This window comes from Lutzomyia longipalpis, chromosome 2, assembly GCF_024334085.1.
Source record: "Lutzomyia longipalpis isolate SR_M1_2022 chromosome 2, ASM2433408v1".
NCBI lineage: Eukaryota > Metazoa > Arthropoda > Insecta > Diptera > Psychodidae > Lutzomyia > Lutzomyia longipalpis.
The window spans coordinates 30,874,446-30,896,001 of record NC_074708.1 but is presented as its reverse complement, the minus strand read 5'-3'; the positions used below and the strand labels follow the sequence as shown (position 1 = coordinate 30,896,001).

The 21,556-nt window shown below is 36.1% G+C and overlaps 2 protein-coding genes across 4 annotated transcripts in view; both read left to right on the top strand.

Annotated features, from left to right (window-relative positions):
• LOC129790126 (protein phosphatase Slingshot) overlaps nucleotides 1-21,556 on the top strand; it is a 61,271-nt gene that overhangs the window by 30,042 nt on the left and 9,673 nt on the right. For both annotated transcript variants that reach the window (XM_055827404.1, XM_055827403.1), the window contains exons 4-5: nucleotides 6,342-6,844; nucleotides 7,005-7,070. In XM_055827404.1, coding sequence (XP_055683379.1) covers nucleotides 6,342-6,844; nucleotides 7,005-7,070 — 569 coding nt within the window. The remainder of the gene's footprint in view (nucleotides 1-6,341; nucleotides 6,845-7,004; nucleotides 7,071-21,556) is intronic.
• LOC129790221 (uncharacterized) lies at nucleotides 17,232-20,046 on the top strand. Of its 2 annotated transcripts, XM_055827615.1 has the most exons (3): nucleotides 17,232-17,394; nucleotides 17,923-17,997; nucleotides 18,057-20,046. In XM_055827615.1, exon 3 carries the CDS (start codon nucleotides 18,062-18,064, stop codon nucleotides 19,775-19,777), a length of 1,716 nt encoding a protein of 571 aa, XP_055683590.1. In that variant the 5' UTR covers nucleotides 17,232-17,394; nucleotides 17,923-17,997; nucleotides 18,057-18,061; the 3' UTR covers nucleotides 19,778-20,046. The 2 variants fall into 2 exon arrangements, with proteins under 2 accessions (XP_055683590.1, XP_055683589.1); XM_055827614.1 differs by having other exon boundaries at nucleotides 17,923-20,046.

Here is a 21,556-nt window from a genome sequence, read left to right as displayed (position 1 = left end):
GCAGGCGACCCCTCATAGAGATTCTGTTGATGCTAGGGTGGCTCCGATGAGCAGATCTGTGCGGGATCTTTTGGGACAAAAGAGAAGGTTGCGAATGAGATTCCAGGCGAGCAGAGATCCAAAAGACAAAAAGGAACTGAACTGGATTGCAAGGCAGCTGAAGACGCTACTAAAGGAACAAAGGGATGAGGGCTTCCAAAAATATTTGAGTGAGCTGTCTCCGTCTGCAGCAAGTGACTATTCTTTATGGAAAGCAACAAAGAATTTTAAAAGACCCAAAATCCCGGATCCTCCCTTAAGGACGAGTAACTCTGATTGGGCGAGGAGCTCAAAGGACAAAGCTGAACTTTTTGCGTCTCACTTGGAAAATGTATTTTCAATGCCGCCTGGCGATGCTGAGGTCGAACTATTGCCGGCGCGGAGTGTGCAGCCTGGTGAAGCAGTGAGGTGCACTGCGGATTCTGTTCAATATCTCATTAAGAGGACGGTCAAGGTGAAGAAGTCCCCTGGCCATGATCGAGTCTCTGGAAGAATGCTAAGGCACTTGCCTCCGGATATGATAAGATTACTCTCATACATCTTCAATGCAATATTCAGAGTAGGGTATTTTCCCGAAAAATGGAAATTGGCTTATATTCGAATGATTCCCAAGCCTGGGAAAAGCGACACAGAAGTATCGGGTTATCGCCCAATAAGTCTTTTGCCAATCTTATCCAAACTCTGTGAGAGAGTAATTCTGAATGACATGTCAGCGGCCCTCGAGGAGAGAAACCTGATCCCAAATCACCAGTTTGGTTGCCGTCCACAACACACTACTGTTCAGCAGGTGCACCGTGTGGTTGCTGAGGTCCAGGGGGTCTTGGATGGTGGAGGGTATTGCTCTGCCGTTTTTTTAGACATAGCGCAAGCTTTTGATAAAATATGGCATGAGGGGCTCACGCACAAAATTGAGGGGTTGCTGCCTGTGAGGTTTCACGGTCTCATGAGGTCCTACTTGGAGGACCGGAAATTCAGGGTGAGAGTCCAAAATGATCTCTCGACTGCGCGTCCCATCAGGGCGGGGGTCCCCCAGGGCAGTGTTCTGGGGCCCACACTCTACATGCTGTACATGGCGGACCTGCCGGTGTCTCGCGAGGTGAAAATCGCAACTTTTGTGGACGACACCGCAGTCCTCTCCAGTCATTGTAATCCAAATACTGCCTCTCGTGAGCTCCAGGAGCATCTTCTTAGAATGGAGGAATGGTTTAAAGCTTGGCGTGTCAGGTTGAATGAGGAGAAGTCTGCCCATGTGACCTTCACTCTTAGGAAGAGATCTTGCCCATCCGTGAAAATTAATGACATCATCATCCCGCACAAATCAGAGGTGAAGTACCTGGGACTTCACTTGGATAGAAGACTCACCTGGAAACCCCATGTTAGTGCCAAAGTGAAGCAAATGAAGCTGAAGGTACGCAGTCTGTATTGGCTGATTGGTAGGCATTCCGCTCTCTCCCTTCAATCAAAAGTGCTTTTATACAAAGCCATCATCATCCCAGTATGGACGTATGGCGTCCAAATCTGGGGAAGCTGCAGCGAGTCCACTCTGACTGTCCTCCAGCAATTCCAGTCAAAAACCTTGCGCATGGTGGCAGGTGCTGACTGGTATGTGAGCAACGAGAGCATAGCTCGTGATCTACAGGTTCCGCCAGTGAGAGACCAAATTGAGGAAATCAGCAAACGATACAACGAGAAGCTGGAAAATCACCCAAACGAATTGGCATCTCGCCTGATTTTGACGAAGCGATACAGACGTTTAAAACGTGCAGATCCTCTGGGACTCGCCTCCCGGTGGTCCGGGGAAGTCTAGCTGTGTGGGGCTAGAAGTTTGTGATGCCTGGTATGAGTGGTGGTGGCCACCTCTGCCTGTCTCCGGAGTTATTTTTAGTGATGTTTTTGTTTTGTGAACCCTTTATTGAATGTCCCTTCTAGGTGACAGATAATAAATAAATGTTGTGAAATAGTGAAAAAAAAAAAAAAAATTCCTGAGATCATCAATTTTCTGTTCCCAGCGCTTTTCCCAGTACATTAGCATAAGGGGCTTCGCGGGTTTTCCCACGGAAAGTGCCCTAGGAAGGTAGTGGCTCACGTACATTTTCCGTTGCCTAAAGAAAGATAGTTTTCCGTATTTTATTAAAAAGAAAAAAATAAATAAAAATGATTCCTATGAGGCTATAATGTGTTGAAAAATAGTTCAAATATTAGAATAAAAATATTCTTCCTAAATTTATCAGCCAGAGGTCGTGATGTTGAAATAAATTCTATTCTGTAAGGGGAGATTTCAGTGCAAGGTTGATTAAAATAGAGTTGATTGATTAAAATAGATTAAATATTCGTTGGCATTTCCAGGACTGTGTGGATCAAATCATGACATTCACAGTACCTCGATCATCACATAGGCCAGATGCGCATCCTCCAGGAATCTCACTTCCATTCTCGAGTCAAGATTTACCTTCTACAGCAAAAATACTGGTAAGTTTCACTTAGGTGCTGTGATTCATACATCAGAGGCGGTCCAAGTGTGGTTAAATTTGATGAAGATTTAGGTGAAATCTGGCAGAAAATTCAAGTTTGTCAAAGATTGGGGCTGGCAAACTCTGTGGAAGGCTAACTCGCGTATTGCTGTAATTCTTAGCGCGAGCCATCCTTCCCCAGAGTTTGCACCCCCAATCTTTGACACACTTGAATTTTCTTCAAGATTTCACCTCAGTCTTCATCAAATTTTGCCACACTTGGACCGCCTTTGAGCTTGAAGAAAGAATCACAGCCCGTAAGTGAAACTTACCAGTAGGGGAGGACGGGGTAATTTGGCCACTTTGGCGGTTTTTGGGATATATCAAGCAAGTATGGTAGTATGAAGAAAACCAAATAGCCCTATTTTGTAGGAAATTTTCCGGCCTACAACTTCCCCATATAACACTTTTCTCTATCTCGATGAGAAATGGGTGAATTTTCCATTCTCCTGGACCCTTAACTTACAATTAGTGTCCAAATTACCCCGAGCACGGGTAATTTGGACACTTTGGCGCACAAATTATTAAACATGAAAATTTTTGAACAATAAAAAAATTTTATTTTTTCGATTATTTTTTTGGAAGATAGGTTATTTATCTAAGATTCATTTCCATTAATTTGCCAGATAAAAATATTTAACAGAGCCTCAAACTTTAACATTTTCTGAACCATAAACGGGCAAAGTCTAAAAAAGGCCATTTTTCAAATTATCGTAAATTTCTTTTTCTAGCTTAAATCTTTTGTCGTACTTTGCTTACAATCATTAAGAAAACATAAAAAGGCACAACCATAATTAATATCTTAAATGTGGTCGGAAAATTGTGCCGGAAAAACTCAAGTGGCCAAATTACCCCACTCCAATTTTCCAGATAAAACCATTTCCACAGGAAAATCTGTTTGTGATATCGGAAAATGGATGTCACTATCGTGTTTATGAAGGATCAATGACCCTTAATGGCTTAAAAGTTAATTTTTAAGTGTTAAAAATTTTTCGAAAATGACGAATTCCCAAAATGCCAAAAGCACTTGAAAAAGTGAAAAAATGATTTTTCTTAAACAAAAGAAAATCCAATGATCGGATTTTCCTCAAACTTGGTACGATTGAATATTTCTATGGGGAGTATAAACTGTAGAGAAATGGATTTTCTAGCATTTACCATTCTTGAGATATTGCCATAAATGACTTTGCCAAAGTGGCCAAATTACCCCGTCTTCTCCTACATTTTTTATACTCTTCAAATATTCTACTGATCTCCAATTGCAATGTGTGGCACATATAACATACCACCGTGCCCAATGAGTCTTCCTCGAGTTGCATATCGGGGCAGGAGTGTGTTGTATACATAAAATGCTCTTTTGCAAAATGCGTTTTTGTGTAAATGGGTAAATCGGTGCGCGCTCTCTTGGCGCGAACCATAAAAGTACCGAATCAGTTCCGAGATCGACGAGAGAGACGTTTTGGAGCGATGCCAATAAATCGTGACCTCGACCATCTGTAAAGAGTAAAGGCTGTTTGCACACGGACAGAAATAATATGGTGAATTGGAAATTGTGTGCTCGAGACACGCAATTTAATTGTTAGTGATAAAACATTTGTGTTTTTTTTTTCGCTATTTGCTTCTTCTTCATCCACTAAACGCAAAATTAGTCTTTCTCTCTACGCAAAGCAGGAAGGATTTCTTTTGCGCGACGGGCGTCTAAATGGAACAATAGCACGTGAAATGATTAATGTGGGCACTTCCCTCATTTTTTTTGACTTGCTCATTTTGCCCATTTTTCGTTGCGTTGGAAAAGATGAAGAAGAACAAAAAAATCCCTGACAAAGTGGGGTGTGATTTTTTTTTATTCTTGCCAAAATTAATTGTCTCATCCTTCCAAATGGTTAGACACAATATGGCAATGGTGGTGGCTATTTTGGGCCATCATGGGCAGGAAGTGGAATTTAAACTTAATTATAGATTAGCATTTCTCTGTGTAATGACATTTCGCGCCGAAAAGAGCGCGTGAAGCTAACCATGCGATTGGTTCTTTTTTTTTCTGATGAGAGAAGAGAAATTATTATGTGTATATCATTATTTTATCTCGCATACGTCCATCCTTCATTCTCCCCATCAGGAAAGGTCAAACTCCCGTGTACGATGAAGTGGCATTTTACGTGCGAATTTTCAAATGTCTTCCCGTGTTCATGAAAAAAAAAAGAAACGTTAAATGAAACATTAATCTGACACTTTAAATTGAATTTTTATACCCAAAGAGATTGACAGGGATTTTTAACTTTTGCTCCAAAGATTTTGAAAACGTCAGGATGATGCAACGGAAAACTAAAAGATAATAAACCATGATCTTCGCATGCGAAAAGCCCTTGGATCACATTCAAATATTTCGACGCATAATTTGTCTTGGAACTTATGAAACGCATGAAATTTATGTTTTCATCGTCGTTGCCTAATGTTGTGGCCATTGGAACTTGTTTTACGCTTTAAATTTGTATGAAATTTCGCACCAGAGAATTTGATGAAGGTCCTTATTTTGTAAGTGAGCTAAAAGGAGGATTTTTTCTGTCTTACACCATGGCCTGGATTGGAATGATGAAAAACGCAATTGAGAGATGAAAAAAATTGGGAAAATGAAAAGCTAGGGGGTACCGTACCTTTAACTATATTCAAAAGGGGTGTGTTTAGATAACAACTTTAAATGACGTTAAAAATGAATTAAAAACTCCTAACTTAGGAATAGGAATCATGAAGATTAAGATCATTTAAGATGCATTTGAATTAATGATTTCACAATTTGTCAAATTTTAATGTTATATTTTGCAACGTTTGACATTTATTTTCGACTATTTAAAGTTTTTTCTTACTCTTGACGTTTTTTATTCTAATTTTTTACATTTTTTCAAATTATTCACGTTTTTTTTCTTCAAATGTTTGACTTTATTTTGAATCGTTTAAAAATCTTTTATATCGTTTGACATTTCTATTCGTAAATCTGACATTTCGTATGAAACATTTGATGTCATTTTTCAAACGTCCACAGGTTTGTTTTTTATGATTTAAATTTCTTTTTGACGTTTCTTTTGTAAACGTTATGACTTTCCTATTCCAATGTTTGACTTAAATTTCATACGTTTGACGTTTCTCTCTGTTAGAGCATTTAATGATTCTTTTGAAATGTTTGACTTGACACTATTTTGACGTTTTTGTCTGAACACCTGTCTTTTTGTTTGAAATGCTTGATGTCCCTAATCAAACGTTTGACGTTTGTTTTTTTAAATTTGACATTTATTTTCAAACGATTTACGTTTTTTTATTTAAAACATATAGTTTGAACATTTAAAAAAAAAAGCTTTTAACGATTCATCTTTAGATGCATTGTAGACTCCTTTATCAAAAGTTTGACATTTCTGTACAAAAATTTTACGTTATTTCTCTAAAATCTGAAGTGGCTAAACTTTCAGAGTTTTTTAGGCATTCAAACACCCAGAATAACCGTGATACTATCAGAAACAAATTAAAACTGAAAATTCTTTTATAGCTCTCCCTAAAATAATTAAAAAGACAAAAAATGACACGTTGGTAAAGTTTTCAGTTCTGTATTCGAACCGGCGATTTTTTGAATGCGAACAGACTGCTTTATCCATTGCGCCCCTTACTCTCTTAATATTCAAAATGCGATACATTGTAATTGAGCAAATCATTTTACATGCAATGTGCCACAACATTTTCCCTTTCCCTTTTGAAATGACCGAAAGTTGTGCATAAAATTGTTTTTTTTTTTGTTACACAACACAGGCTGTAAAATTAGAATCTGCACGCGCTGGACGCACACGATATTTGGTGGTTGTTTCGCGATTTGTGAAGAATCGCCTGCAGCAGACACTATCGCTACCGGATTGCCATCAGCATCATTTGAGTAAGTTGCAAAATCAGCAGATGGTTGTACGGAGTGCAACGAGTAGTGCAGTGAACCGAAAAGTCTCACCGATATGTTCGTGCACGAGACAGAATCATAGACAGTCGAATGGTGGGCATGTGGACGAAAAGGGTGGAGGTGGTGATGTGAGATCAAAGTGCTGCACCATTGATGGGCAAAAGGGTGTAAAATGTGACAATGATGTATGTCTAGAGTGTACAAATGATGACTATGAGGATGATGATGCTGCTGCAAAAGTGTGCGGTAGGAACTATGATCAGGAGGAATCGTGTCTCCTTGGTATTGATTGCAATGAAAAGTCCACGGTGGGCTTGGTATTGCGCATCTTGGCTGATACATCAATACGCTTGGATGGAGATGGGTGAGTGAAGGGCATTCTCTTATTTTACGTGCAAAACACACCTAAGTGCACAAAGAAGTTCCTCTTCTGCACAAATTCTGTGCGTTTTGATGCACGTGAGGGAATGCTTTGTACTAACGAATATTTCTTCTTTTTCTTTTGTTTCTTTGGTGAATTTTAGTGGATTCAGCGTTAGTGTTTGCGGAAGGACACACATCTTCAAGCCTGTTTCAGTTCAGGCAATGTGGTGAGTTTGAAATGCCTTTCATTTGCTCTCTTAGATAATTTTTTTTTATTATATATTTATGATAAAAGCAAATTGCTCGTAAAAAAGCATATTTCACACAGAATATGCTGATATTCTTCTCTCTATTTTCCACCCATCAATCTCAATACACGCTTCACATGTCTATCAACATAAATCAATTATTGATCAATCACTAGTTTTTTTATTCTCTTTTTGTTGTTTAAAATAGTATAAGAAAGAACAGAGAATGTGTATATATGACGCGGTACTATATTATTGCATTGGGTATGGTGATATAGGGAAGTGAAGGCTGCAAAATCACGACACGACATAACAACAGTGCGGTGTGTACATAAAATAACAATTTTGTAGTCAGTGGAGGCGAAGCGCATTGGAGAGAATTGAAATTTTGCAAAAGACACAAGAAAAAAAAATCAAGAATGAATAGAATTGTAACTAAAAGTAATAATAATAATAATAATATTCGATGTTTCGATGAACTTCAAGTCATATTAAATTCTTCATTTATAATTCACTTGCAAGAATTCCAATACTCTGTGGCTGAAGTTACCTATTCCTTTTTTTTCGTTCTCCACCACAAACACGAGTATTTCTCACTCGCGAAAGTATAAAATGATTTGGTCAGACACTTTAGTAGGTATAGAGCTCTGGCGCACTAATATAAAAAAAAAGTCGAAGCAATGTAGTTGTGTAAAGTGGTTTAACCTTAAAAAATGTTGATTTTCCATTTTCGTATGTTCAGCAACGCATGAAAAGCTTAAAAAAAGAGTTGAAGTAGTTTCTGTACTAGTTGGGTTGGGAAAAAAGTTCATGCAGGTTTTTGCAGCACTCACCAAGCATAAAAGTGGAGGATGGTGTTTTATGAACTTTGCGCGATTATTTTTGTTATGCTTTTTCGCATTGCTTTGTCACTTTGGCTTTTCAATATAACTTGCAAAGATTTTTGGTTTAAAGCTCAAAGGTTTTTTGATGGCCCACAGACAATTGAAGTTTGAAAGGCTCAAGAGACGCTAAGATTGGATCATTAGATTGATACACTCTTATCCGAAAAAGGGTTCTTACGTAGTAGAAATCGATAGCCCCCCATTACTTCTTACAGGCTTTCAAGTTTAAGTTGGTAAACGAGGTATGAATTAAGATCTTTAATTCTTATGACTTGAAAACCTAAAATACGACTCCAAAAGTCTTTTAATTAAAAAAAAAATAACAATAGGGGAAACTGGGGTAATTCGGTGAATTTTTGGGAGATAATTTTTCCTGAGTTTCGTGGAAATATTTGAGATTTCCCATGAAAACTATCTTATAGGAAATTTTCCGGACTACAACTTTGTCTCAGACGATTTTTCTCTATCTTAATGGGAAAATGCATTTTCAGGCCATTTTCCAAATCCTTGCAAATTTGCCTGTTCCAAAAATCCTGGGGTAAAACGGTTAATTGCGGTTTTTGTTCGCTAATCTTAATTTAATGAAATTATTTTAGCAAGACACTATAATATCTATTAAAATAGAGAGATTTATGTAACAATTAAAACTTTTTTTTTTTTATTAAAAAATACAAAAATTAAAAAAAAACGTTAAATTTAAGAAATTGCCTTTTTTTTATTTTTGTAGTTTATAAAAATTGGTAATAGTAAGTAATTAAACATCCTAAATTGTATATAATTGTTATACTACTTAAGGGAAATTATTCTTTCAAAAATTTAAAAAGTTATTTTAAAAAAACACCAAATTAACCATTTTGCCCCAAGGGGTACTTTTTACTATCAGTGTTTTATGGGAAAACTCGGAAAATTTTTTCGGAAAATTCAGATTAGATTCGTGTTTAGCAATAGTTACTCTGTCTCGCATTTGGATCAAAAATATTGCAGAGAATTTCGCCAAAACTGAATTTGTAGTTGAGTGGTCAGAGTAACTTTGAGGTTCGAAAAATTTGTTTTTCAAATAAAAGCCAAAATATTGGATTAATTATTACGAAACTTTCTAGGCTTAGGCAGGGGTACGAAGTTCAACTACTGACAAAATTAGACAAATTAGCTCTCACTGCTTCTTGAGTTAGGTATTAATTTTTATTTTTTTTTCAAATTCACCATTTTACCCCAGTTACCCCTACTATTTCAGTTTTTCCTATCCTCAATTGCATAAGGAATAAAGCAGTAAACTCTCATCTAAAAAGCCCCGGGTTCGAATCTAAGTCGTTCATTGTTGCCACACATTTTTTTTCTTTTTTCTGAAAACGATTTTTTGAAATAACCACATTATGAACAAATTTAGTCATTCACTCAATTGAAAATACAGATAAATAAGAAGTGATTAATTCAGTTTAATATCCTGACTCTTTATTCTGTACGATTGAGAATGTATTTCTCTCTCTCTTTCAATGTATGTATGTATGCAGAGAGTTGGTTAAGAAATATTTCTGCATAATTGGCTAAAGTTTTCGTTTTAACCTCCCTAATTGCCGTGGTTTTTTTTATCGTGTTGCTCTTTTCTTGCAAAGCTCCATCATCATACAATTAAATCGATTGAGGGGTATAATGACATCAAAAGCCCCTGAGGGAGATTAATTTTTCCAAGCGACTTGACAAAAGAAGTCTCTCTATCGGTGTGTCCAGTAAAATATACACTAGTGCACAATTATTATGGGTATGATTGGGAATATTGTAGTGAATGTCGACACGATGGACCGTGTATAGAAGTTACCTTCTCTCGTGTCTCCTATCCGGGCAACAATAAGAAATAAAGTAAAATAATATGGGAGTTGATGACGAAAGACTCGCCAATGTTCTTTCCTTCACGTTTTAATTCCATACAAAATGATTAAAAGTTTTCAGTGTGTTTTTGTTCTTCGCCCGCAAAAGACGATATTTTTTGGACTTTTTAATGAAGTCGAGTAAAGTGATATAATTTTCCATCTCACAATTTCTATTGATCATAGTGTACTGTGGATTGTGTACAAAAGAAGAAGAAAAAGAAATAGTGAGATGTGATAAGAGTGCACAACAGAAGCATTTATTTATTATTTATCTGTGCAATGATGAGTAATGCTATATAATATTAGACAATTGTTAATTACACATGGAATTTTGTAATTAATTTATTGGAACGAGGAGTGCGAAGAAAGAAAAACGAATAACACGATATAAATTCATATATAGAGAAATATGGTTTTACGGAGACTTCGTAAGGGGTAAGCAACCTTCTTGAGCCATCTCTCTGTGGTATTTCTTTTTTTCCTTTTAGCAGCAATCTCACGTCCGGGAAAAGTGAAATCGCGTCACGGTATTTAGAAAATATCCACATAAGGCAAAACCTTAAAGTCTGGCGTGTGAATCAATTTCAATATATATATGTTATGTATGTAAGATGTTGCTGGAAATGCACATAAAATTGCCAAAGAGATTTCTGGATGGTGATTATCTCGTTGCAGGTGCGGTTCGAAGTTTTGTTTGAGACTGTTATTTGGGGCGGTACACGTGAAATAATAAAATAACTGGAGAGTTATGATGTTTTAATGTGTGCTTCCCTTGATAATGAAAATATGAAACTATTAGATTTTTAATTTTATATAAATTGAAATAATTGGTTTACTTTACTAATTTGCGGTCATCGCCAGGGGTAGAAAATTTCTTCCAAAAAAATAGACTTACTTTGCAAAGTTTTCAACCCTTATCCGAGCCTTCCTCAGTGGCTGGAAGTGGGTGAACTTCAACATTTAAAACCCTCATTCAATGAATTTTTTAAACATTAACTTTCTTATTTTTTCTTGACTTAAAATTGAATTTTTCTCACTTTTACAATAATTTTTGTGGTATTTTCTTTGTTTCGCGGAGAAACAATTTTGAACGGACTCTGGATAAAATTTACTGACTAGTCAGATAGACTTAAGATATATTAAGAAAGACCTAAGATTTCTTACAATTCCTTAAAATTAACTAAAAATTTCCTAAGAAAAATTAAGACTTTAACGTTTTTTTAAGCGAAACTTAAGATTTCTTCAATTAGGCAAAATACACATTTTTTATGATTTCTTCTGATCGCCTTCGGGCATCAAAATTCGTAAAAATGATCAAAAATATGCATTTTGCTTGATTTTCTTAAGAAATCTTAATCTTAATCTTATTTTTTTCCTTAAGGCTGATGGACACAGATGGACGAGAAATTTCTCGTGTGACGAGGATTTCGTGGCCCATCGTCGCTCGAGAAATTTCTCATCCATCTGTTGTAGCCTTAAGGAATCTTAAGGGGGGTCTCTTTTGAGAGCTGGCGAAATTAAATATTTTTATTTTTCTTGGGGGTTTTTCTTACACTTGGTTTTCCAATATTGGTTACATTTGTAGCCTAATTAATGAAGAGTCAGAAAATCACTTTCCGCCATCTTAGGTTCGACGCCATCTTGAGATATTCCTCAAAACACAAAGGTAGGTTTTTCTCAGGATCTACTGGATGGATTTTGATGGGGTAAAAAGCAAATGAAAGAGGAAATACCAATGCAGATTTTGATGTACCAGAATTTTGAATTTCCACTCTGTGGCTGAGAAAAGTGGAAAAATGTGACTTTTGTTCACAAGTTTTTGACATTTTTGCACTTTTCTCAGCCCTAGAATGGAAATTCAAAATTCTGGTACATCAAAATGTGCACGGGTATGTCCTCTTTCATTTGCTTTTTACCCCATCAAAATCCATCCAGTAGATCCTGAGAAAAACCTACCTTTGTGTTTTAGGGCAGTTCTGTGGAGAAGTCGGAAAATCACAAGATGGCGTCGCACTTAAAATGGCGAAAAGTGATTTTCTTACACTTCAATAAGTAGGCTTCAAATGTAACCAACATCGGAAAACCATGTTTAAGAAAAACCCCAAAAAATGACAATATTAATAATGTATAAATTTTAACAGTTTTCACAAGAGACCCCCCTTAATTTTTTTTCTTAAGGACTCTTAAGAAAACTTAAGTCTTTCTTAAGGAATCTTAAGTCTGTATGACTAATGAATTTCACCCTCTGTCACTATAAATCATTCAATTCTCGTCTACGTCATTGGTTTACGTTTGTTCCGCCCATCGTGATAATCTTTTTTTTTAATATTTAAAAGACCTGAAGAAGATCCCAACTGTATCGAAGAATTGAAAGATAAGAAGTTTGGCTAAGTTCTGCTTTTTAATTTTTTTATTTTACTACATTTATTTGAAATTGGGTAAATTGGCTAGAAATTGGCAGCTTTTAAGTAACTTTTCACACGTGCACCGCATCAACTATTCATGTGATATTGTTGGTTTTCACAATTGCACTTCACTTCTGGCGAGTATTACACAGCAAAATATTTTAGCAGCGTCCCCGAAGGCTATTTGGGACCCCGTGAGAGGGAATGGGTGGGTAATCAATAGCTATTGGGGAATTATTGAGCTATTTGGCGATGATTGTTGACCACGAAGATCTATCTTTGAAGCATATAACGGAACTGTGTGAAGGTATATTAATAGCAATTTACAAAAGTGAAGATGGTGCGAAGAAAGCTTTATTGAGCTCACTTGGTCGCATCACCACAAAAAGCTAGTGGGGTGTGAAAAAAAATGAGTGACAAGGAAGTGCAAATTGTGGAAAATATTTTTATACATACAACATAACATTTTATTTTTGGCGAAGAAATGGTAATTTCAAAAGTAAACTCCAAAAGAAAAACCGTTGAAAGCGTGATTTCTTTTAAAGTGTGTGTGTGTGTGAAATTGCAAATCCTGTATTTTATGGAAAAATTGAGGGTATTGGGTGATATTTTCTCCGTGAAAGAGTACCGGGAAGATCTTTTCCTAATTTGGCGAAATGAAGAAGATATCCAATCTTACCGAATTGACCACATCGCTACGTGAGATCTTCTTTCAATGCTCGCACATGGTTGTGAGCAGTTTCTGAGGCATTTTTAGGAAGTCAGACAAGATAATGGCTTTTGCGTGGAGGAGATGGCATGAATTCTACGAAATCGTGATTGTGGATGAAATTCTTTTCATATATGAGAATCATTTCGAATTTTGAATTTCAATTTAAACTTTTCAGCTGCATTATAAGTAGTTTTAATATGTTCCTCCATAGCACGATAGCTTTCTCTCTACATATTAAAAAAATTCTTCAGAATCATTCGCAGTCAAAAGCCTTCGAAGAATCGATCAAAACTTATATATACGGCGTAATAAAATTTATTCATTTTATCTGTAAAAATTGTTAGATAAATAGTTAGTTGAAAAAATTGGGAATCTATCAAAGAATTAGGAAAGATAAATCAATTTCTTATAAAAATTAGATTTATAATATGTTGCACAAGAAGCTTTTTGAGAACTTTTCAACACCAAACGTAATTTTTTTTATGTAAATTCTTCATAATCCATCAATCAAATTGAATAAGACTAATTTTTGATTTTATCAACAAAAATGTAGGGTAGGTATGTAACTTAAATCATCAACAGACTTAAATAACTTTAAGAGCTTTAAGATAACAATCATAATTACTAATTAGAGCTTTCTATAGAGGAAATTTTTACATTCAAAAATAATAAAAAAAAAATTAAACTCTGAATGATTTTTTAATTAATAGTCTCATCAATTATGCTAAATTGCATGGTATTGACTATTTTTGGACACATGCAGTGAAATGTGGCATAAATTTTGTACTTATCAGCAATACACAACATAATAGCTTAAAATGTGAAAAGGCCTTTTGGGTGGAAAGATGCAGACTTTGCAAATTACTGCTTCTATTAGCTCTTTATCTCCCCTCATTTGATGTCTGCGCACATAAATAAAAGGCATGTGTATGGTGAGATTGAGAAGAGATCTTTTTTTTATAACTTATGCGGAGGAATTCCTAATGCTTGAGAGATAGGGAACATAAAAGGCAGTGATATTTAAATGAGTTAAAAAAAGAAGTCTTTAAAGTAATTACATACTGTTAAATTGATGCAATTAGTAAGATCTTATTCATTCGTTGAGTTACGAGCTCGCACTGTTTGGGAGCTGCTCAAGAGTTCCTTCGTGGGGGGAGATTGAGAAAGAAAGGATTTGGCATGCTGCATTGGATATTCTTGATTCTTTATCGTACAGGGGCGTAGTAAGAGATCTGTTCAAAAGGGGGTGTTTAAAAAAAACATTTTTTTTTACTATAAAGTTCATTTTATTTAGGAAAAATAATTTGAATTAAAATTCGATTAAAAAAGGAATTAGAAATCGAATTTTATGAAGATTTAGATGACCTAATTATACACGGAAAAAAAAAAGTTGTACGGTACAGAAATTGACATATATCCAAGTCAGAAATTCTTATATGTCTCTGCCACGCATAATTTGTACTCGAGCCAGTTATAGCTCCAGTCTCAGCTACAAAAGAATTGTAACTGCCTCACAAATTTAGTCATTTTTTTTCCAATACACACATAAAATGGTCATTTTCATAAATCACAGGGAAAACTGTGAGATTTTCCGACAAATCATGAGATGTTACTGTAAATGGGTCCACAGGAAAATTGCACTTCTTCAGAGAAAGTCAACAACACCATCACATAACCTAATTTTTGAATGTTTTGATTTTTCTTTAAAATTTCTGAGCTAGAAATTTCAAATGCCTGGGAGAGACATAATTCATTTCTACCCTGGACATTGTTATATTCTAACGCCAAATAGCTGGGAGAAATATTTTTTATGTCTACCTTGGCTATTTATTTTTTTCCGTGTATTGATGACATTTATTCTAAAATTTGTCATTTCATTTCACAAGTTTGACATTTCTGTTGGAATATTTAACGTTCTCTTTCTATCGTGTTAATTTCGTTCTAATGTTTGACGTTTTTCTTTTAACGTTAATTATTTCTTTTTTAACGTTTAATGAATCTTTTCTAACGTTTGACGTACAATGTTTTCTGACATTTCACGTTATTTTAATTAAAGTTTGACGTTTCTTTTCTAACGTTTAATGTTTCCTTCTAACATTTACCTTTATTATTCTAAAGTTTGACTTTTATTTCCAAACGATTGATGTTTACTTCTAAGTTGACGGAATTAAACGTTTTTGGTGTTGTAGGATTAATCCTTCCGATTGCGTCAGCCAAGGGATGGTAGGTCAACCCAAACGCATCCTTTCAATTTTAAGGGCCAGAGCTTTCGACGCTACTGTGCGTCTTCCTCAGTGGTCAATTGTGTCTTTGTTTGGGAATCGTTAAACGTCCAATTTTCTCTGATCATGCGGATTTTCATGTAGGGGAATTCTCTTTTTTCTTTGATTTTCTTTCATTGTAGTACTTTAACTGACTTTTTTTTTGGCAATTCTAACTTGTGCCTTTATTATTTTAACGTTTTAAGTTTCCGTTCAAGCATTTGACGTTTCTTTTCGTTCTTTTGAAGTTATCTTTCTTTTCTTTCGTTAATACGGATTTTTTCTATTGATTGACTTTACTATCGTTTAACATTTTTTCGAATTTTTAAAGTTCTTGTCAAAGTTCGTTGATTTTCCCGAATTTTTCCTTTATCTACTTTAACGTTTAACGTTTATTCAATCTCATTTCCTTTTTTTGTGGAATTTTTGTGCTTATAGAAATATTTTTCCCTAACTACACCCCTGTTATCGTATCTGTACACGATGAAAATGTTGCTTATTTTGCTTAAATTTTGCATTACTCTACATGGAAATACATAGCGGGGAAATAAAAACGTTGTTAGTTATGAAAATACAACCAAGAATACAGCTGAAACGGAATAATGGAGAAATTCAATGTAAGAGATGCCCAAAAAGTCATTTTAACAAAATGGTATGTTTTGATGAGATATTTAAGTGTAATTTACTTTTTTTTTGTCGACACAGAAAGAAAGAATTTTGTTGCGGACAATTTTTGTGTGAAATATAATGCGAATGAGTCACGGGAGGAGGAAAAATTGTGAGTGTGGATAATTGGGGAGATGAAGAAGAAAAAAAGAATGAATAAAAAGGTGCATGCTTCGGAAGAATTTCTTCGTTGCGATGATGATTCTTGGGTATTTTCTCCGCGCAATGTGTGCGTGGAGTGTATTTTGTAATTATTGGTACAAAAAGACGGATAGGCTATAATGTATGAAATTAACGAATAAATTGATGGCATGGGGCTTGGCGTCTCTCCTTATTGGGTGCGCCATGATAAGGTAGAACATGGTAAAAGTATTTAGTGCAATTTCCTTCGCAGCTGTGTATTTAAGAGACAAATTTCCTGTTTTCATTTCATATTGAATTTTTTGTAATAAAAAAGAACGAAGAATATTATGAAGAGTATTACTGACATAATTTTTAATACAAATTACCGAGTGTGTGCACTTTCAGTTCAAAATGTATAACCTGCAACACCTCCATGTATCGCGATGTGTTTAATATCTTGAATGGTGCAGAAAGAAGAAAGTATTCCAGAGTGATTAGAAGCAACTATTAGCAAGTCAAATAAGTCTTGCACCTTGTGCTTTCTCACTCTATCTTGTCACTGATATGAGAAGTGTGTTTATCTGCAGGTACAAACGAGTTTTTTGTAGGCTCCATGAGAATTGACCCAGAATTGATGGTGCTCAATTGCTGGAAGATGAGGTGTGTGTGGTTGGGTACAAAACAACATACAGCCCCAGACAACATCTCCCGGATATATTGTTCCACATTTTCTTTGCGCGCAAATGGTTCAACTACAATTTTTTTTGTCACAAAAACCCCGCCAATTACGGCGGAATACACAATATTATTTTCAATTACAACCCAAAATGGAGAAATACGCGTAAAGCACTAAAGGATAAAAAAAAAGTCAAGCTAAGTCTTGCATGCAAGATGGATTTTGCAATAAATTGTTTCTCAGCGCCATGCTTGAAGAAAGGCGCGCGTAATTAATCACTGTGATGACCTTCCGAAATTCATGAAAATGATTGGAAAAAATGTGACTGGGAAATGGGATAAAAAAAAAGTGTTTTGGTTTTTGCAATGTTGTACGCAAAAAAAAAGCAACAGGGCTATTGCCAAGAATTGCAACATGCAGACAAAATGAGATAATTGTGGAAAATGTGATATAGATTTATTTGTTTTAGCACTAATCGTGGAGATTTTGAATAAGTCAGCGAATAAAATGGTATGAAATTTGTGGTGATCTGGGTGTTGGGAGTGAGGGAGATAGATAGATGTGTCAGGTGAAGGGTTATGTGAAGAGTGCGGAATAAAGAAGAGAGTGAATTATCTGAGCAAATAAGTGTTTTAATTAACTAAACCCACCCCTGGGGCCAGCGGGGGTACCACAAATTGGCGACGAGTCAAAAGTGCGTCAAGAAATGTAAGTAATTTAAAGAAAAATGCGTGCAAATGTGCAATGACATTAAGTGAGGTTATGTTATAAAACACACGTGCTGAAATTTTCAAATTTTCATGGAAATTGAGCAGTGTGGGCTAGAAAAGCCACGGAAATGGGTTCCAGGTGTGACTCTATGACTAATAGAGCTATCCTGAGATGGGAAAATTCTCCAAAAAGAGAGAAAATGCTCTTCCGGAATGCCCTTTCCATCAATGTGAATGGTAAAGAGTAAGAAATAGAGCAAAGGCTCTAGTAAACAAAGGGATATGCTCGGAGAAGCAAATCCGGAAGTTAAATAAAGTTATGGAAACATATCAAGATATTGTGCCCTCAAAGGAGGAGAAATTAGTACATATAACCACGAACCGGTGGGTTATAATTGATTGGGAAGCTGCAAAGAGACAGTTTACCAAAAAAAAAAAATAAAAATAGAAAAAAAATGTTAATAAATATTTTATTGTCTGAGAATATTGTATAAGAAGAATAATGAAGAAATTTCTTCTTTTTCAGAACAGACTTGAGATAATACAGAGTCTGATCTAGTAATAGTCGGAGAGTAATTAGGCGAGAGAGACCTAAATTGAGGTAATAAATCAAAGATACAAAGTGAGATGAATTTCCATAAATTGAAGAAATTATTTCAGAGTTGATGGAAAAACTGTGGAACTTGCCACCATTTGATCCTGGCAATGGCTCTGAGGCCAGACGAAATTGGATAGAATGGAAGAGGGCCTTTCAGCACGTAATTGTGGTTCTTGGAGAAACAAACAAGACGAAGCTCAAGAGTCATTTGTTGGGTATTGGAGGCATGAAACTGCAGAAAATCTTCTACGGTATCCAAGGGGCAGATGTCTCAGAAGAAGAAGGGAGCAATATCGATCCATTTGAGGTGGCAATACAAAAACTGGATCAATATTTTGCCCCAAAGAGACATGAGTCTCATGAGCGTCTTATTTTCTGCAAAATGGACCTGGAAGAAGATGAACCAATCGAGAAATTTATGGTTCGAATAAAGCAGCAAGCATCGAAGTGTAGTTTTGGTCGAACCGAACAAGAAAGTCGCGCGACAAGCATAATTGACAAGGTCCTATTAGCAGCTCCCGATGACCTGCGCGAGAAGTTGCTTGCTCTGGAAAACCTTACGCTGGAATCTCTGGAAAGAACTGTTAATTCTTTCCAAGCTATTCGGAACCAAGTGAAACAGATGACCACCACTGAGTGTGAGACTGATATACAGGACGATGAAATTAATGAAATCAGAGGAACAAAGGCAAAATCACGTAAGTGCTTCCGATGTGGGAAAGAACATGATTTCTCCAAGATCCAAAATTGCCCTGCGTATGAGAAGGAGTGTCACAGATGCAACAAGAAAAACCATTTTGCGTCTGAGTGCAAGTCATTGAAAAGGAGCCGAGGAGATCAAACCTCATCAGATGAAGATTACAAAAGCACCAAACGCCGGAAGGTTGAAGGCAAAGGGTCTCTGAAGGAGGACGACTCTGAGGATGACTCAAGTGAGTTAGATTCAAGTGAGTCAGATTCAAGTGAGTCAGATTCAAGTGGCTCAGATTCAAGTGGCTCAGATTCAAGTGATGTATGCAGCATTGGAATTGGAGATGAATACATTCGCTGTGAGATTGGTGGTGTACCGACAGAAATGCTCATTGACTCTGGATCTACAAATAATGTGATTGATGAGGGCACTTGGGCCAAAATGAAGGAGAAGGGGATTGAGCTAACGAATTTCTCCACGACCTGTAAGAAACAGCTGAGGGCTTATGGACAGAAGACATGCTTGCAAATTATGGGTGTGTTCGAGGCTATGATGGTTGTTGAAGACAACGGAGATCAATATAAAACAGTTGCAGAATTTTATATTGTGGAAAATGGAACACATTCGCTAATGGGGCGATCATCCGCCATCAGTCTGGGGTTGTTGGAAATTGGACTTCCAAGTTCCCGGAAATCTGCGGAATTGACGAATGATGGAGAGTCCTCCAGGAGCCAGTATTCTTGCCACGCGAATAAGGTAACGCAGCAAACTCGCGGCATCAAGGATCCTTCCAACGATTTCTCGCGGAAATTGTCGGAATGGAGAGGGCTTTATGTGTACTTCATGGAGTTCTGCAAGGAGCACGATATCCTGGTCAACAGCGCATTTCCAAAGATACATGATGTCGAGCTCCAGCTGAACTCTTCGGAGTGCCACAAGCGGAACAATTTTCGAGAAAAGAAGGGGGAGGATGTGGAAGATCAAAAAGGAAATGACGAGGAAACTGATGTACACGAGAGAAACCGGAAGCTGTTCACGGTCTCTGCTCAGCAAAAGCTTCTGGCTAGTGGTGGACTACCCAATAGGATGTAACAAACAATTTCGACCAAAATACAAAAGATTCCCTGCACCGCAGAGTCACCAGATACTCCTGAGGGCTACATCACGAGTACTGTGAGGACTTCAGAACAACGTGAGGTCTAGGCTTTGAAAGGAAAAGGGAGATGTGGTGATCTGGGTGTTGGGAGTGAGGGAGATAGATAGATGTGTCAGGTGAAGGGTTATGTGAAGAGTGCGGAATAAAGAAGAGAGTGAATTATCTGAGCAAATAAGTGTTTTAATTAACTAAACCCACCCCTGGGGCCAGCGGGGGTACCACAAAATTGATTTGAAAAAAAGAAAGAAATCAACATAAAAATGTACAAGAGACACAAGTAATGGAATATAAGTTAATAGATGGAAGCTCTGTAAGAATAAATTGTTAAAAACTCAAAATTGATATTTATAAATTAAACTTTCAGAAGATTTTATTCATATTTTTATTCAAAATTGAGGGGTAGATTCTGATAAAAATCTTTTCTTTTATTTTCTTACAATTTGTCTGTTAAAAATATTTTTGGTATTCTAGGAAGAATCTTTTATAAGATTTTGACATTTTATTACTTTTTTTTTAAACGGCTTTCTGAAAGAAAATTACTTTTCTAGGTCTCTTTAAAGTTCTGTCTGGCTGTTTTCTGGGACAACTAATTCTTTGTTTTTCTTTTATTGAACGGCAACAGAACGATTCAAAAACTGTTAAATCTGTCAAAATCTTACAACAAACTTTTAAGTTGTTAGAAAAGAAAAGATTTTTATCAGAATCGATCTCAATATTGACATTTTATTTCTTTCTTTAATGGTGTTGTTAAAGGAATTTTATTTTCCAGACTTTTTGAAAGATCTTTCTGACTATTTCCTAGAACAGAAAAGTATTTTTTTTCTTCTCCAGAACGACAATAGAACGATTTAAAAACATTAACTGTCAAAAACTTACAACAAATTTTATGTTGTTAGATAAGAAAAGAAAAGATTTTTATCAGAATCAATCTTTGAATCAAAAATATTTCATAAAAATCCTTAAATTTTTGTGGAGTGAGTTGGATATCCTTAAATCGATAATAATTTTAACGATTAATATCGAAGGATTCGATAGTTAAAATCTCAAACTTTGTCCTTAATTTGCTTAAAAAATGTTTTTTTTTTTGTTAATGTTGTGGCGCCCTGAATAGGGGGGCACCACAAGGGGGCTTTGGTCGACTCCTCCAGTAAGCTCCCCCTCGTCCTCGAAACTAAACTACAGAGTACTTCACACGCACAGCCATACCCGCACAAGGCTGAGCTCTGTCTAACTCTCTCTACACTCATCAGCACTCTTTGCTACTCTCCCATGTAATTACTCTCTCAGTGCTCTCCTATATTCTCTTGTGGATTCTTATATTCTCTCGCCTATTTGAGGGTTGTAACCTGGAGGCAGAAGCCGTTGCCGAGGGAAGGGCAGCCGTTACAGTTACCGCCAATCTAAGGGTACTCACTCTATGAGCTAGGTTAATATTCGCTGGATAGTGAGTCGGGTGCTACAATGTTTATTAAAAAGAATTAAGATCTTACAATATTCTGAAATAATGAGCCGTATTCTGGGACCAAGAAATTCTTGAAATTTCAAAAATTTCTTTATTGCAGCATATAACCCAATATCATTAATTTCATAAGGCTTTTAATCACATTAAATTGTTTTAGGAATCTTGTTTTTGTATCAAAAGTTTTTGCATTTCTCATGAATAACCCTACAAAATAGAGAGAAGGACACAGCAAAATAATACCACAGAGTTTATC